Here is an 18,599-nt window from a genome sequence, read left to right as displayed (position 1 = left end):
CTCTTCTTTGGTTTGCCAAATAAAGAATATTAATTTGTGATTACGTAAAACAAATGAAGAGCTTTTTTTTGAAGTAACGTTCTTGAAATTGAAAGATTCTAGTGTACTACTGTTTCAACAACACTCCATTTTTAGATCGTATCCAACTTCTTTTAGAGATTAACATACGTAAAGGATGATATTAATCTCCCTCACTAAACAAGAAAAATTTTCTTTATTTTTATTGCTTAACCAAATTTTGGTTGTTCATTAAGAAGAAACACTTTTTGGGTTTTTTTTTTTTTTTTCCTTTCAGGGCTAAATTATGAATTTGGTCCATTCATTTATTAAAAAGAATTAAATTTTAGTTTTTATAACATCATATATACTAAATTCTAAATTTTTAAACAATGTGAATTAATTATAAATTTCTCAAAGATCAAATTTACATTTTTACATTAGGTAGTAAGAAATGGGAGGTAAGTCTAAACTTGATATAGGTTTGAGTTATACTAACTAACTTTTAGTTTTTTGTTTTTAGTAGACAATGAGTTTTTATGTTTTGTCCATCTCAACTTTGAGGTTTACTATTTTGTTGATTTAATGTCCATATAACTATCGTAATAATTTGATCTTATTATAAGTTTATTGTTAAAATGGTTAAACTTAACAGTTTTTTTCTTCAAATGTTTAAAGTTTCGAATTTTGAAGTTAATGGTACATGTTTATATTAGTTCAACTATTCTTGTATTGACCAATAGTTTGTTTTTTTTAACACAAATTTGAATAATCATATTCCAAATCCTTTAATCATGGTCACAATTATTTTAATGTTTTAAATAACATTTTCTTTCGAACCGTCTTAACATAATTATTTGTGGTGAACAAGTTGCTACTTTCCCATTTTTATTATCTTTTTCAGTGCAATAAGTAAGAGGATAAAAAACTATAAATATTAAATTATTTTTCAAGTTTATGATGTAATATTCTCGTAAACAATTTACTTTAAAAGACTTTTTAAACATATTCCAAAAATTAAATAGACAAGTTTTGTAAATTCAAGAATCAAAGGTAACTTTGGCCTAAAACGTACTTAAAAGAAAATTTATCAATTATATTAATCTTGTTTCCTCTCCACTTTAAAGCAAGTGAAAAAGATATTGAAAATGCTTCCATTTTATAAGATCAAGAGTGTTCATAAATTTATTCTCATACCTTCCCTACATCTTTTAAATTGCTATTACTATTAGTGTATTGATATATTTCCTTACCAAATGGTCTTTATTAAAAATATATAAATGTTTATTGTTATTTAGTTAATCCCAATAACATTATTCAATTATGCTAAAATAATTAGATCGAATTTAGACATTTAAAAATACACGAACCAATTAAAAGAAAAGAGAACCCAAGAGAACGTTATTATTTATTTATTTCTAATATTTAATAAAAAGAATGGGATCTTTTCAAACACAAAATAATAATAATAATAATAATAATAAAAGAAGAAAAAAATAACATATACAATTATAATAAACTTACGACCGATTTTTACACTAAAGTATTTGGAGTCAATGTTGTCATTTTTATCAAAAGTCAATATTATTGTGTTCACTATAAATATCCAATCATTGTAGTTGACATTTTAATTGAAACATAGTTGATATTCATTATTTTTTATATATGTTAACCTCTTTTAAATAAAATTAATTGTACAGTACTAATTATCGAAAAAAAAAGAGTGTGTAATTCAACTGAAACATAAATTATCATTTTCGATCAAGAGATTCAAAATTTAGATATTTCCACTTCAAATTGTTGTATCCAAAAGTCGTGGACAAAAGTGACAATCGATAATGAGATTATGAGATGTGTTAGGAAAAAAAAATATCTTTTGTAGAGGCTCAAATTTCCTAGTAGGGAAAGTGAGAGGACTATTTGTGTTCTCGTGTATGCAGTTATGTAATTGACAAGTAAAGAGGATTGTCACCATCGAAATTACATAGCTTTATGATCAAAGTTTCTTTCGATTATTTCTCAATTAGTATAATTTCTACAATTTTGATCATAGAAGAGAATAAATAAATAAGTGACAAATTTGGTCAAAACCACACTTGATTTAATTACGTCCATACAAAAATAACAGTGATCATAATATTTGTCTAACGTTATTGAAACTTGTAAAAGTTCGTGATTCACGTTTTTCTTAAAACAAATTATAAAATTGAATGATATTCTTTGTTATTATGTACTTGAGATTACAAATTAGTCTTACCACAATATTAATTTATTCCCTTAATATAGTTAAATATTCTTAAACATTAACACTTTTTCTACAACAATAACACTTAACATTTAAGGTTTATATATGGATTCAAAATTTTAAATTAAAATCATTGGATGTCATTTTCACACTAAATAGAAAAGTAGCAACTTTATTAACTCACTTATCTTTCATGTGTAAACAAAAAAAAAAAAAAAATTATTTATTTATTTTATTTTAAGAAAAGAAATGATAGAATTATTTAAATGGGCAAAAAATTAGGTGGATTTGGTTGGGAGAAAACTTAGTCTATGGTCACTAATCAACTTCATGAATAATTATTAAAAATCCACTTATATGAGATCAAATCATACAGCTGGAACCAAGGCCTTGAAACACTCCTTAATTTTAATTATGTGATTTTCCAAATTTTTAAATCTTCAATTGAAAAAAAAAATAAGTCTATTTTTAAAATGCTTTGGATGTTTTTTAAGTTTTAAATTCTTAGTATAAACAAAGCCATCATATTTTTCGGTTTTCAAAATTTAACTTGATTTCAATTTGAATATGATAAAAAGAGGAAGTATTGACGATGGTTAATTCCTTGATAGAAGAAGAAAATTCAAATGGTGTCTGTTTTAACATCTTATTTTCATAATACCTAAATACCTTTTTCATGGAATCCGAGAAGTTCATTTCACTCTTTTTTTGTATGGAGAACTGTAAAGGAAGATCACATTAAATCAACTCAATCAAGCTTCATTTTAATAGTAAACTCATGAAGTCAAGAGCATCTCTAACTTCATTTATGATGAATTCAAGTTGAAGTCAAGTTGTATTGAATAAACGTAAAGTTGAGCTTAAGCTAACATTAAATGAAGTCAAGTGCAATTCAAGCTTCTAACACTATTTGTAGAACTAGAGTTCAACTGAAAATAATCCTCCTCCTAACTTATCAAAGTGTCTAACATGGTCGATTTTAGGCGTAATTACTCCTTGCTATGTTTTTCTTTTCATCCAAAATGTCGTTGCGAAGGAGATATTGATTCTCATTACTCACGATTCTTTTCCATCTCTAGTTAATATGTTACTTGGGATCTCCTTCCTTTTTTTTTTTTCCCATCTAAGGTCTCTGCTGAAGTCTCTTACTATACATTAGAAAATAAAATTGTTTATTACAATCATAAAATCTAATGACTTTTGCATTTAGTTTCACGAAAAATATCTCATATCAATAAAGATATTGTCTTATCTATTGACGAAATTTCCTCTCATATCTAATCAATGTGGAGCTTTGGTCGCTTGCTCGGCAGAAAGTTTCTCCACAAGCAATTTCAATCAAAATATTTCATTTATACACATTTATTAGATTACTCGAGCTAGTAATCCATTATGTCATTTGATGTATTAGGGAGTTGCACAATTTTATTTACTTATTAGACATTTGTTGGTTCATTTGAAGGTTGTATAAACATCGTTTCTTCTTGCGGAAACCACTTTGGATTGAAGTAACATCGAGGCCATTTAAGTTATCTCAGCTAAATGTCTTTGCCATGATAATAGTTCGTGGTTGAGAATAGTTTACCTGTAGGATTTGATCTGTGAAGTCATTCAAATCATGAATAAGAAACAAGATTTATCCTAATCAAATAGAGAGTAAAGTTTAAAATCTGGATCTCAAAGCCAAGTGGAGTCAAAATTAGAAACAAAAGACTTGATCCATCGTTTGATCTATAAGATAGTTCAACAAAAGTTTCACCCTATTTTTTCAAAGTTTAAATTAGCTAAAAGTTAGTATGGAAGAACTTATTTATGAATGAGGAGTAGAAAGAGATGAAGGTATGTGACATTGTGAGAGTACGAATATGAATGCATTTGTGTAGGGGGAAAGTTCAAGTACCTCAAATAATAATATATTTTTTGTTTTTTTTTAATAAGTTTAAAAGCACCCAAAACTTAAAAAAAGTAGTTTTTAAAAATTTGTTTTTGTTTTTGAAATTTGGCTAGAAATTAAACTTAAGAAATATGCAAATCATTTTCGGAGAGGAACAAAACTTCATTTATTAAAACTAAAAAATGACCTTATGTTTCAGTTTTCGGTTTCTAGTAAGAGGTGGAGTAACATAGTAAAAATGTGACCAAGAATGTTAGAGATTCCTATGTACTCCAATGGAAAGCACCTCCCTAAAGTTCCAAGTATACAACTACTATACACAATATTTCAAAGGAATTTGATAAAGAGACCGAGAGAACTTCTCAGAGCAAAATTGCAATAATCAATACTTAATGTTCAATGAATGATGATGATAATAGTCTTACTATATGCTACAGTGTTGTCATGATAACAAATTGTGAATGAAATATAGCACCAACCTAAACGCACTCCCAAGACTATCCCAGGAAGAAGGAAAATTGAACTAAAATCTTGCTAAGGCTAAACAGTTCTAAAAGAGGGTACCTTGTATTGCGGGAAGAATTGTGATAACATCTATTAATTTCTCATATTCGACCAAGAGGAGACTCAAGAGTATGATCATCCACGTACCACAGGTTGAATTCTCGGAAACGTTTAATTTTCTTCTCAAACCCTGTGATATAATTATTATGTATAATAACATGCATTCCCTTGGTTTCCTGAACCCATGATTGGTTCTTGAAGTATAATCCACCTGTTGGGAATGCTGACTGTGGAAGCAGGTATAGATCCACCTGTGTATCATCAATATAACCATTTTTAGGTAGTTATCTAAAATGCACAGTCTCTCTACATTAGAAAATCTAATATACAGCCTCATATTGACTAAAAATTGAAGGATTCTTCCCTCATACGTGGAATAGCTAAGAGATCTAATCCAAGTAATAAGGGCCTTGTATGAACAAACTACTGGATCAGTTGGTTTTAGTTGCTTACTGGATTGTTAGCTCATAGGAAAATTTGATTCTGATACTAGTTGACCAAAAGAGGGATATAATCTACTTTCAAAATCCTAACCAAAATTTTACATATTAATAGTTTTGTAAATTAAAGAAATATACCCTTTCATATAAAATAAGAAATTAAAAATAAAAAAGGGAGGAAAGCCAAGCCCGAAGCCCCAATCAAAGGAAGTTACTACAGAGTCTTCCAAGTGGCAAAAAGAGAACTCAAATTTTTTAAGGAACGCAGAATTTACACCAAGAAAGCAAATAACAACGAACTATTCCAAAAAATAGCCTTTAATTTTTTCTCATTGCTTTTTTCTAACCAAATTAACCAAAAAGAATTCCCTTGCCCTCCTGAGTTGAAGCCACAGGAATGTCTTTTAATTTTTTAAAGGAAAGGCTTCAACGAAAATGGGAAGCAAACTTGTCAATTTGTGAGGAAGGAGATGCTAAGAATCTGCAAAAACTATGATCATATAAGACGAGCATAAGGGCATGAGAGGATCATATGGTATCGACTCTTGAGTCTCCAAATTCTGTTTACACATGTAAGACCGGCCAGGGAAGAAGGAAAGAAAATGACGACTTTTCTCTAAGACAAAATTGCTAATCCTGCCAAGAACAAACTCAAAAGAAAATGTAACACTTTGGGGGAACTCAGAGACTCAGAGTTTGGTAATTTTGGGGGAACTTGAAGAGCTTTCCATGCCAAATGGAAGAGGAGGGATTATCCACCCCACCTTTATCAGTAATGCCTACAAAAAAAGGATGATAAAGAAATTTCTAATTGTCTGGTTCAATCCTAGAAACAAAAGGAAGGGAGCGTCAAGGGAAAACCTACTCTAAGATTTCCCATTTTCAAAGGTTCCAAGTACGTGATGATTTTTTATTTCTTTTTTAAAAAAAGGAAAAACCAATTTGGTAGAGAAATAAAATAGACGGAGTTAACCGACCCCAATCACGAAACGGTGTATTACGTGAAAGATCCCAAATTGAAAATTAAAGAAGAAATACCATTTCTGTGAAAAGCATGTTTTCATTTATCACACTAACACCAATAAAGAGCAGTGACTGGAGCTCCAAAAGTTGAAGATGGGTGTTAGAAACCCAGCAGCCAAAGACTAAACTAGGAAAATAAAGTGGGGGAGGGCAATATCCCGTTCAACGTTCACTCAGAAAAGGAAAAAAAACTGTTTCTCAACCAGTCCCCACTGCAAAATTAGTCCCCTTTGGAAGTTTTTAAGATAGATTTCCACTGCCAATTTGAAGAATGTAAAGATCAGAGAGTCAGGCAGAAACCTGTTTGGAGATTAAACAAAATTTGAAGGGTGAAACGAAATAAGCCAAAAACTTATACTCTGCAGGCTTAAAAAAGTTGTTAAAAGGTTAAAGATCTAGACCAAGAAATTGTAAAATGAAAAGCTTAGTCTTTAAAAACTAAGAACAAGCACATGGGACATGACTTTAGAAGACTCAATTTGGAAGCTGAAATTCAGAAATGAACCTCATTTTCTATCCGACTCTCCAAACTTTCATCCTTTGGGTAGCCCCAACAAGCTGGTACGACCACTGGAATCATTATGGTTTTTCACAGTGCATTCACTAAAACAAAGCAAAATCTTTCCTTATATTCACTCTATTGGAACTGGCAGTATCATAGTTTGCAACTTTTAACTAAATTAATGTAATCATTTGATAATTTGATAATTCACTTTCTTTATTGTTCTCGCATGGTGTAAATTTTATGCTCCTTCAAATATAAATATATGCATGTATTGTAAGCTTAATTGCTATCATATGGGATCCTAGCAGCTCAATTAGTATATGATATTGAAAAATAGAAGACTAGAAAAACAAACCTCTCCAGCAGTTTTATTTAGTGCCCAATTGAAAGCAGGTTGATCATTTGCCTTCTTCGCCTTGGACCATGGCTGAGCTTTAAGTTCCTCAATCCACTTCCTCATGACCAGTTTTGCTCCGCTGGTGGGACGTAGGAAAATCATGCAGCTGCATATGTAAGTGCGGCCCTTTTTCCCCGGAGGTGGCAATTCATGAGAGTGGTGCAAAGGTTTTACCTGTAACGAGGTGAGGGCAAAATTAAAAGGAAGCTTAGTGTATGTTAATGAACAACAATGCTGAACACTTTTCATCAAAATTTAAGTAGTGACCATATTTCTCAAGTTCTTGTAATATTAAACTGGAGATCTGTATGTACCACATGTTCAAGTCAAATCGATAGATTGATCAAAGAAATAAGCAAATATACAAATTTTCATCAGGAAGCTAAAGTCCTCCAACATTTTCCATTTAAACATCTCAAACTTATATGAACGCTCTTTCTTGCTCAAAGAATAAAAGATAATAAATTAGAGTTTATATGCAAGCCTGCAAGCAATCCATTTCCACCAACATTGCACTGGGAGGAGGAGAGAGAAAAGTTGTACATACTGCAGCCATGTCATCTGTGAAGTACACATCATGATTCCCTTGCAGATAAGGAAATGGATCGGCCAGCCATACCATATCAACATCATTGTACATGACATTATAGCCAAGCTCCAAAATGTGTAGTAGGTGTCGTGGTCTCCGGGATGTGAAGTTGAAGAATCCCTAAAAAGTGAATGCAATCATTTTCATTTCATACAGGCAATGAATTTGGCTAAAGATAAAACATATACACCTAAGGACGGAGCATGAGAAGGGAGAAGTTAAATTAGAAGGAGACAGGGCAAAGCAGGATTGATGGGAAGGAAATTGAGTGAACATGCTCTCGATGGCCAAAGAAATGCTTCAATAAAGAGTTTCTTGAGTTCTATAACATGCTTCATACAAAGAGAACAAAGAGAGAGATCATGTCCAGACTTGATAGTCAAATTAGTAAGTGTTGGAAGGAGCAATAAGATTGAAGCTTCTGTACTTTAAGGGGTAAGTATCACAACAGAAGTGCTTTCACATAATATCAATTGAAATTGAAGGCATAATATGAAAGTTATCCAGTAGTAATATTAATAATCATAAATTAAGGCCGGATATAAAAATTATGAAATAATCTTCTTAAGTTTAGAAAACACATTCAAGTACGAAATGTTCATGACTAGTGTTGCATTTGCCATTAACAAAACATCTTTGCTCAGGCAATGTTAAATGCGATGAAATATTTAACAGAGAAGCAACAAACACTGATTATACGTTTATATAAGCAATCAAATTTATCATTTCAAACAGAAAGAACCAATCAAAACTGATAGCAACAAAATTCGTTAAAAGCACACCTGAGAACCAAATTTATGAGCGGTTTGAGCATCAGGAGCTGGTGGGACAAGCACTGCATGCCCTGGCCACCGTTCATTCACTTTATAGAGCGTTGCATAGTCCTCAGCAATAACGAGAACTTTTTCATGGTGCTTCTGCCGAGTAAGACTAATTAACCAATTATTGAGAAAGGGCAAGTAGGGTTGGCTGACAGCGCAAACAATCACAGTCCCATTCTTTGCAACGAACGATGCAGCTTCAGCCAATGAGTATTCTCGCCACTTAGAGTTTGAGACCTTGGAGCTTGAGAAAATACTCTCTTGTATATTCATCCAGGGCAAGAAGACTCCAAGAATCACAATGAGAGAAAGCAGAGCAAGTAGGTTTATAGGACTGAATATGGAAAATGATCTTTCAGAACTCGAGGAAGAACGAGGAGAAAGTGGATACGAATTTGCAAGTGAGCTGTGAGTGGATCTTTGGTGCAAGACCGACGGCATTTTCTTGCATAAAAAAGAAAACCCAGAACAGTCCCAAACCGTTTTCAAGTAAATCTCTACAACCTTGACCAGAGAGACGAAGATTAAAAAAAAACTACCCACAAATCATTCGTCCAAGAGACAAATTGCAAAATCAATCAGAAAATTAGAGAATTCATTGAACATGAGAACTCTCATTCCATCTCGAAGCAAAACTCAAGCTTAAAAAACCAATTAACGGCCTATTCTAAATGACTGCAGACCAGACGGCACAATTTCCCTGCCGATTAATGGGATCAACCAGAAATTAGAGAAAACAAAACAGCATTGGCAATGGAATACAGATCAGCTGCACTTAACCAGGGGAAATTCCAATGGAACAATGTGATCTGAAATTGGTTGGGCATGATTCAGAACATGAATTGGTAAGCTAATAAAAGTAACAAAAGGCACATGATTTGTACATCAAAATTTGTAAGAGATTTTACCTTGTCGGCGGAAAGTCGAGCTCCACCGGCGGTTGTTGAAGAGTGGAAGGAGTTGGAGTATGAAGAGTGAGGATCTGAGAAGGGGAGCAATGGAGCAAGCGGTGGCGGGGAGCTGTTTTAGCAGTTTTTATTAACTAATAATAAGCTAAATAAAATAGAGAAGATGTGGGCTAATTGTAACATTATGATATTTTCTAGGGGTTTTCTGAAAATAATATTGTGTTGTTAGGACATTATAAAATTAATTACAAATTTAGTTTCGGAACGAACTAAATCCATTTATTTATAAAATTTATCGATTTCTATTATCGATAAAATTCAAAATTTTGATAAATATTTTAATTTATTTTTACTAAGTATCATATTTTATTTTGATAGTTTAATTTTTTTTAATCACAATAAAAAAAGAAGTGATAAATTATATAATTGTTAAAAATATTTAGAAGATATAACGAAATTTTAGATCTTATCGATATAAATACGGATACGTAAGTAACGATGGGAAAATATTTTTGCCTTTTTTTTTTAAGTTCTAACTTTTGTTTTCCTTTTAAGTATTCACAATTCTCCATGCATATTGAATTATGGATGCAATAAGCAAAAGCCCACCAACACCAAGGTCCAACAGAAAGCACCATAAAACAATTGGGTCCAATGGACAAATAAAGCATATATAAAAGTGCTAATCAACCAACCCATTTTCTTGTTCTTCCAAACATAAATCAAAGTATTTGTAATCGGAAGTGCAAATTTACTCATCCAAAGTTTTGTTCAAAGACAAATCCAAATGTTTTCATGAGACTGCCTCTTTTTTACTTATTCCATTCATGTATTATTCTCTTTTTTACTTCGTAATTTTTAAGTCAACTGATCGTCACTAAAATTTGATATACATCAAATGAATTTGATCAGAGCTAAATATATACATTAGATTTTGAAAAGATAAAAGAATATACACTGAAATGTATAAAAGGAAAAGAAAGAACTCTAGAAGATGATAAGCATGGGGGGATGAAAGAAAGTGGTTTGTTCTTTATGATATGATTTCACATAGAGTTGAGAGGCACAGCCACGACAACATGATATCCTAAAAAGTTATTAATGTGATATCTTTTTGATTTAGGGTTGAGTGGCCTCCCATTTTGAATATATTTGCAAGGAAAGGCTTATAAATTTGAGGACCACAATAGTCCCTTAATTTGCTGGAAATTGCTGGAATTTTTTGTAAATTGGGACACAAAATTTAAAAACTTTATTCCATTCATAGTGGTGGGGTTGGGCCATTTCCAAAAGAAAAAGACAAGAAAACCCTTTCAATGATATAAAAGAATGAAATAGAAAATACCCTTTGATTATATTTGTTCTTTATAGAATCTTTTTTTCTTTTTCCTCATTGTGTAAACTTTTTCTAACCATTTCCAACAACTATACTATTCTCACCAACTATAGTATTCTACTATTCTCATCGTTATATAAATAGACACGTCAAGTTTTTATTTTTCTAAATTATGAATCTCTTTTTAGTAGTAGATTAGAATAACTAATATTTCGAGTTCAAAACAATCATTCTATTTAGCTAGGTCGTAGAATCACTATCTAACTTAGATCTTTCATGGAGAATGAATTATCACGTTCAATACTACAAAACTTTACATATAATAGATGCCCTAAACAGAAACAAAAGGTACTGAGTAATGTACTCGTTCACTAAAACACACTAGATAAATTGTCACGTGTTCTTTTGTAAATTCTCTACGTGAGAAAAAGATAGACTTAAAATAAGTTTGGTAAGGTGTGTTGTAATATACACTATAACAATGTTGTTGTTTTTAGCTTCTACTTTCTTATATTTGTTTTCTTTCAAAACTTCCGTATATTGGAGTATAATATGATTTGATGTTGCTGCTTTGTTGTTGGAGTTGAGTCAAATTCTATGATGGGAAGAATAAGTTCTTTTCAAATTATTGCATTTATGTGTCAATATATATATAATCAATATTCCATCTTATCTTTGTGTAGTTGATATTCAAGTTTAAATTCTCTTTTTGTTGTTACTAATTCTTTATAAAAGGATAACATTATTGTATTCAAATGCAGATAATATACTCTGCTCTCAACACTTTTCACTAGGCCTAGGCTTGTGAACCATACAAATATGTGGAAGGATATATCTAGGGTTTTTGTGGGTATATATTATTGTTCTATTGGCATATAATATATCCTACAAATTCCACATTGCTCATTTGCCTTACTCTTTCTTTACTTTTAAATCCCACTTGTCTAAGAATCTAACCACGTTTCCACGTCAACTTTGATGCTGATGTGGGCAGTCACATGATCGATCGAGCTTACTCGTAAGAAAGAGATATTTGTGCACTAATATGGATGTGTTATTTTTCTTTTCAACGTGGTCAAGAGCTCATATCTTTTATATTTATGTTTAGGTAATTGCCAAAATAAACATAGCTCAACTAACTTATTGTTTAATTTTACGATGAACCTCTCGAGATCTAAAGGTTTGTTTCTCCCAAACTCACGTTTTAATACAAAACCTTTGCAGAAAAGAAAATCGAGTAATAACTTAAAATAATTATGAGCAAAAACCTTAAAATCCTAAAGAAAAAAACAAACCTTTAAATTCTAAATTTGTAACCCATGCAAACTATCAAACATAAAAGTTCAATTTTATTTATGCTATAACAATTAATTTAAATATAGCAACTTGAAATCTACAAGAAAACTAACATCTTTTTAGTACGAGTATAAACTCAAACTTATGATAAGTGATTAAGATCACAAAATATCACAATTTATCTATAATGGTTTAAAGTAACTTTATCTTGATTTATTACAGTGAAATAATAAAAAATAAAAAATGGAGATGCAGGGGATCGAACCTTGTACCTCTCGCATGCAAAGCGAGCGCTCTACCATTTGAGCTACATCCCCTATTTGAGATTTTAGATCATCTTTGAGTTTCACATAAAGTACGTCAAAGGAAAACCTAGCTAACTAAATTGCATTTGAAATGTGCCATGTGCATCGCAATTATTCTCAAATCTCTTCGTTTAAGAGTTCAAAGTTACTAAGACAACGTTGTAATCTATTGATATCTTCATTGTAGTCACGATTTCGAAGTTCAAAATTAGAATGGTACATTATAATTATAAGCATTTGTTATCCATCACTTCTGATCTCTACTTTATTTTAAAAGAATTGAGATCCTATTTTCAAGTAAAAAGAAAAAAATGAAAAAAGAGAAACGAAATACCACATTTTACTCATAAGTTTGAACGCACTAAAAAGAAAGACACAAAAGAGAATTCAAGACTTGATCGTGAAAGTTTTGAATGCTCTATTCCTACAAATGTTCAACTTTAAAACAAACATAAAACACTTATTATAATCAAAACGTAATTTAGCAACTAGCCTACAACTATTATTATTATTAGAATAAACAAATCCAACTATCCATGTTCTTGTAAATAATGAAGCCTAAATTCAGCCTTTAATTATTTAATTAAAATTAAAACGTCATGAGAAATTTTCTAGCAAAGTTGATATTTTTTTTCTTCTTGTTTGGAGTTTCATTTCAAAAGAGAATTGAGATTTGTTTGGAGTTATTCCCAATGAATGAGTGGTACGGACTTTTGGAACTAATTGTCTCTATATTTTTTATTTTATTTTATTAAAAAATAAAAGCTTTATTATTATTATTATTATTATTTGAAACTTGTCTTTTCGAACATCCAAAAGAGTGTTCAAATTGTGTAATGTGAGAAAAACGATAATAATATTATTTAAGATTTCCAAACCAAATAATAATAATAATAATAATAATAATAATGAAAATAAAAATCTTAAAATGTCTATGGTGTTGAAAAGTTGAGAGTTATTTCTCTTCATACATCCAACAACCTTCGACTAGTACACTATATATTGCATTGACCACTTCTAGATTTAAAGCATTTTATGTAACATCCTGTTCATTGTATTGATATATATATATATATATAGGCCAGCAACTAGGCCCTCTTATCTATATTAAAATTTTCATTTACGTTCATTTAGTTTATAATTTCCATTGTAGACATTGATGTTTTGAAAAAGTCGTTCAATTCATAAAGTAATAACATCCATCACGTATTATTATTTTTTTTATAGTTGAAATTTTTTCTTACCACCAACAGATTTACGTAAGAGCCAGCGGGACATATGTACTCCTCACATTATTAGTTTTTGTATTTTAATATTAGTTTTGAAGTATTATATTATAATATATTAAATAATGCTTAACATTAAACAAAATATGGTTGTAGTGTAGTGGTTATGCCCCTTTCTTATAGTTACCAGGTTGTGGATTTGTTTAGACTTTTTTTAGTGTGTTTATTATATAACCTCCCTGTATCAAATTTATGGATCAACCATTATTCCTTGCTATATTTAATGTCATGTAAAATAATGATACAATCTTAATTTTGGATACGTAGAATGTCGTGTTATTTACATTTTTTAACATATCAGATAAAGTATATTTGGTATTTTTCTCTCTTCTCAAAATTTAATCCGTTTTCATGTCCTAATTAACATTTTTAAGAGTGTAGTATATCAAATTTTAATTTAAAAAAAAAACATTTTCATTTACGATACTTGGATATGTAATTACAGGGTGCGTCATGGTATGGAAGAGACCTTTAGAATGACAATTATCTATCTATTGAACTCATTTGAGCAAATCTCCAAATGCTGAAACAATATTCCTATACTTAATGTTTCAATAATTTATAGAGTACTAAAGACATTATATACTAAAATAAGTTGACGTGTTAATGCAACTTTTCATGGTGTTTCATGATTCTCCACTCCAAAAAAAACTCTAATTTGACATTATTTATAGCTAAATTCTTTTTACCTCTCCTAATAAATAATTTAAAGGTATATAAGACCTATTTTAATATTAGGAGTACAAGTTATTGCTGCTATGTATCATAATTTTTCTTTTTAAAGTTGAAGCAAATATATAGTTGAATTTTATTCAAAGAATTAAAGTAATAGAGAATATTCAAAAGCATGGGAGGAGTGGGAACCACATTCTCTTCAATTAAATTAATTTGATACCTGTTATTAAATTTTCTAATGCCATTAATTCCTCCCAGTTGACCTCATATGTTTAACTTATTATATTATAATCTTTTAATATGATGCATGTGAGTATATTTTTATATGATAATTATTTATTCTCTTATATCACTACTTTAAACATACAATAATAAAAAAAAAAAAAAAATAGATATGGAGATGCAGGGGATCGAACCCTGTACCTCTCGCATGCAAAGCGAGCGCTCTACCATTTGAGCTACATCCCCGTTTTGATTTTACAATATCCTCATTACAAATTCATAAATCATGGAGGTCTCCTAATTTAAATTAGTAGTAAACTTTTTGAATCAAATACATTGAAGTAAAGTGAAATTTATGTTATGGTAGATGTAAATCACCCACCAATATCAATTTAATAAGAAATCAGAAAAATATTACATAGATAATGATAAATAAAATACTTCTGACCTTTAGATTATGTACTTTTATTAAATGCACATTTGACTTGAAACCATCGGATTTAAAATTCAGAAGTGTAGCCTTTTGGATTTGCTTATTAGACCTGCATTTTAGGTTTCAAAAAAGAGTACTCGTGGCCAGAAAGCTTGGTGATGCTATTGAGTCATTTCGTGATGTCGATTACGACCAAGAGTTACGAGATCAACTTTATGCTACATTTGTCCTACGTTATGAGATGGATTTTTCCCCTTCAATAGCAGAAATATTTGTGATATGTGAAGGTATGGAATTAGTTGATTCCCTTCACTACAACAAACAGATAATTAATCATTGAATTAGACTGCCTACAATAGCTATTAACATTTTCAATGGAAAGCAAAATGTGATGAGAATGAGATGACAAATCTGCTTGATGAAGTAAACTCTCTAAAAGAAAATTTTAATTGCATATCAATTGTGTATATCCATAGTATAAAATCAACTAAGTTATATTTAAGCTGAAAGTTTCCTAAAATTCACAAAAATATTTATTTTTTCATAAATGAGACCAACCTAAAGACAACAAAACAAGGTGTTCGTACCACACTAGAGAGAACTCTCTATATTATTGTTAGGTATGTATTCACCAAAAAGAGGACAAGAAACATAGCCTATTATCATATTCCAATATCGAGGTATACAATACTGCTTTAGCTCAACTCAACATCACTTCAATCCACGTGTTGACTTATACATTTCATTGACATTGGGCTATACACCATTTTAATTATTTTTCAAGGTCAACCAAATGCTCAAATTTGATATCTTTAAGCTACATCATCATAATTTTTCCAAGTCAAAAGATCAAAATATTAATTATAAAAACTACACGAACATATGAATGAAAGTAAGGTTACTAAAATAGAAAAAACTAAAAATAGGGCAAAAGAGGAGAAGTGGTTTTATGATGTTAGGTAGGATTTGAAATAGATGGGAGTAGTGGATGAAAGAGAAAGAAAAAGAATGGCTTTTGAAGAGAATTCCTCGAGAGGAAGAAAATCTACTTCTAGGGGGAGGGAGAGGGAATGGGAAGAGACAGGAGGAGGTGGTGGGACTCACGTGCTTTTTGAAATTGGGGGTGGGGTCAATTGGGCAATAAACAAAAGTAAAGGGACTGGACCACAAAAGTAAATAAAAAAAGATGATAGTAATATAGAACATGGAATGCAATGCCTTTGCCACCTCAGATATCCAGCTGGATCTTTTTTGTGAACCCAAATTTGTTGGCTGTTCTCATTTAGTTCATTAGTTACACAATATTATACATTTTTTTTTTTTGTAACAAGAGATTTAAACCATAGCTCAGAATGTCATTCGATATTAATATGTACCATTGACCAAAAAGTTAACTGTTTCAATCTCTCTATATGTAAATAGAAGAATTAAACATCCATCCTTAAAGTTGATAATACAAGTATATGTTAGTTGAGTTATGCTTGTGTTAGCAATGTCTACTCTTTTTAATTCAACAATAGATAGGGTATGAGATTACAACATATGACTTTTAGGTTGTCAATGAACATGTCTTGACTAACTGAGTTATGGTTAGGTTGATCGATTATAATTATGAGTGATGCTATTATAAAATCTAGATTCAATCCTCTCCTCTCCTCTACTATTTATAGTTATTGTGAGCTCTTTATCTGATGGAAAATCTCAAAAGTTGTTAAGTGGTAGCTTTTCGAATCTTTTCCAAAAGTAGTAACTCAACCTAATTGATTTCATCGAGAGATGATAGAAAAAAAAAGTAAAAACAAAAAAGAAAGAAAGAAATAAATTGTGTTGCATTGATTTGACCCTTGATTAATTGAAACAAACACAAATTTTAATAAAATTTTCAACTTACTTCCATGTTTGAATGATTTTAAATACAATAAAAGTTTGAAGAAATAAGTAAACCATAAAAAATAGAAAAGATTAGATGTTTTCGGAAAGTTAAGATTAAAGCATGTGAATGAAAAGGAAAAACGGACAAATAAATAAAATACAAAATAATTAATCGTTGGAAGTCATGATTGATTGAAAAATTATATATATTTAAAGTTTAAAACTTTCTTATTTGGTTATTCGATCTCTTTTTCTTTGTTGCCATCTTAATTTCCATTAGTCATACGTTTTGATTAGAATTTTCTTTTGTAAACAAATTTATCTTCGGAGGTGCTTTCTCTCTTTAGTTTTTAACCTATATTAGTTTTACGGATCATATGACTTTTCTATAATTTTATCTTGTAAACACATTTACTCGTTTAGTCTTTTTCAAAGCCAATAAAATTATTACTTTTTTTTTTTTTAGTGATGCACTTTCTTATAATGCATGATTTGTCCCATCCTTTCAATTTAAAACAATAACAAAGAAGTCTATTTCCTCTCTAATCAACACCATTTCAAATATGATTAAAAACTCTTCCATTTTTACAACTCACCATCAATTGTGTCTATCTGTATTACCTTTATTCTTACACCTAATTGACACATCATATTTTTATCTTCACTTAAATAGGAAAAAAATAAAGGACTTAAAATGACACCCAAATGATATTAGAATTAAAAAAAAAAAAATCCATATCGAAGTTAAAAAAGAAAAAAAAAAAACACAATTGAAACTTTGTAATCTATGCCACACATGTGGCACTATTTTACAATCTCTATACTTTAATGTCAACCATATACCTATTGTCAAATAGCTTTCAACAAAAAATTAAAAAAGAAATTGTTCCAAAATGGCACCAAATAGGACAAAATGATATTTTAGTCTAAAAATAAAATTAGTTAAAATTTTGTTTAAGATTCTAAAATAATTTTAAATAAAATGAACGTTTTTTTTAGATTAAATGTTATAAAAAGACATTTTAAATAATTCTAGAAACTAAAAAATTGTAGGATTTTTTTTAGGGAAAAAAAGAAAAACAAACTAGGTCAAAAGTATTTATGCTAAAAAGATTGACTAAACTTTTCAAAGCAATTTTCATACTAAAAGACAAATCATAGTTATTTACGAAATTTTGAAATCGTTGTCCGTTGAATAATGTTTTTATTTCATTTTTTTTTTCTTTTTATAATTTTGAGAAAATCATGTTTTTATAATTTTTAAATGTTTCAATCCTTTAATTTGTATCACATCTCTTGATTATTAAGTTTTAGACTTACTTATTAAGTTATATTGACATTTAAATACCATCCTTTAAAAAACGAAGTAACTAAAAAAGATACAATCTTACTTCTTAAGAAATAGGTAATGAAAATTACGAAAACGTACAAATTTTGTCACGTACGTCAATTTCAATCTTTAACGTTCAATTTCATTGACTCTTTTCTCAAATTGGTTCAATTCCTCTCCTATATCATCAACCAATTCATAAATTTACAAAAACAGACATTTCCAAACGTAGAACAAAAAAATAATAAAAAAAAAAAAATCGGAAGCAAAACAAGAAATAAATAAATACATAAGCAAAATTTGAGGAATATAATAATTAAATTAAAAACAAATTTATAAAAGAAAAAAATAAAAAAAGAAAAAAAGAAAAAAGAACAGCTGTTAAAGACTGGCACCTCCTCCAAAAATATCTCTCGAAATATTCATATTTTAAAAAAGAGAAAACAAAATATCATTCCACT

General features: G+C 29.8%; 1 protein-coding gene and 2 non-coding genes across 6 annotated transcripts; all 3 read right to left on the bottom strand.

The window, feature by feature from the left end:
• Positions 1–3,175: 3,175 nt before the first annotated feature.
• Positions 3,176–9,548, bottom strand: LOC103497682 (UDP-D-xylose:L-fucose alpha-1,3-D-xylosyltransferase MGP4). Of its 4 annotated transcripts, none has more exons than XM_051091991.1 (6): positions 9,384–9,548; positions 8,437–9,284; positions 7,613–7,774; positions 7,024–7,239; positions 4,701–4,951; positions 3,176–3,390 (listed from the first exon to the last, which is right to left on the bottom strand). In XM_051091991.1, the coding sequence occupies exons 2-5, from the start codon at positions 8,914–8,916 to the stop codon at positions 4,742–4,744; spliced, it is 1,068 nt and encodes a 355-aa protein (XP_050947948.1). In that variant the 5' UTR covers positions 8,917–9,284; positions 9,384–9,548; the 3' UTR covers positions 3,176–3,390; positions 4,701–4,741. The 4 variants fall into 4 exon arrangements, 3 of the variants coding, with proteins under 3 accessions (XP_050947948.1, XP_008458159.1, XP_008458160.1); XM_008459937.3 differs by lacking the exon at positions 3,176–3,390 and adding an exon at positions 3,467–3,841; XM_008459938.3 differs by lacking the exon at positions 3,176–3,390 and adding an exon at positions 3,467–3,827.
• A 2,711-nt stretch (positions 9,549–12,259) lies between these two features.
• TRNAA-UGC (transfer RNA alanine (anticodon UGC)) lies at positions 12,260–12,332 on the bottom strand. The gene has a single exon. It is a non-coding gene; the product is annotated as a tRNA-Ala (tRNA).
• A 2,344-nt stretch (positions 12,333–14,676) lies between these two features.
• Positions 14,677–14,749, bottom strand: TRNAA-UGC (transfer RNA alanine (anticodon UGC)). The gene has a single exon. It is a non-coding gene; the product is annotated as a tRNA-Ala (tRNA).
• Between the last annotated feature and the right edge of the window lie 3,850 nt (positions 14,750–18,599).

This window comes from Cucumis melo, chromosome 11 (genome assembly GCF_025177605.1).
Source record: "Cucumis melo cultivar AY chromosome 11, USDA_Cmelo_AY_1.0, whole genome shotgun sequence".
NCBI lineage: Eukaryota > Viridiplantae > Streptophyta > Magnoliopsida > Cucurbitales > Cucurbitaceae > Cucumis > Cucumis melo.
This window is presented reverse-complemented; position numbering and strand designations above follow the sequence as displayed.

What these genes read in the sequence shown, in the direction of transcription:
- LOC103497682 (XM_051091991.1), bottom strand. Translation starts at nt 8,916, where the DNA reads ATGCCGTCGGTCTTGCACCAAAGATCCACTCACAGCTCACTTGCAAAT. An exon ending in CTCATAAATTTGGTTCTCAG is followed by an intron (nt 7,775 to 8,436) that starts GTGTGCTTTTAA and finishes TTCACTTTTTAG; the next exon opens with GGATTCTTCAACTTCACATC. An exon ending in TCACAGATGACATGGCTGCA is followed by an intron (nt 7,240 to 7,612) that starts GTATGTACAACT and finishes ACCTCGTTACAG; the next exon opens with GTAAAACCTTTGCACCACTC.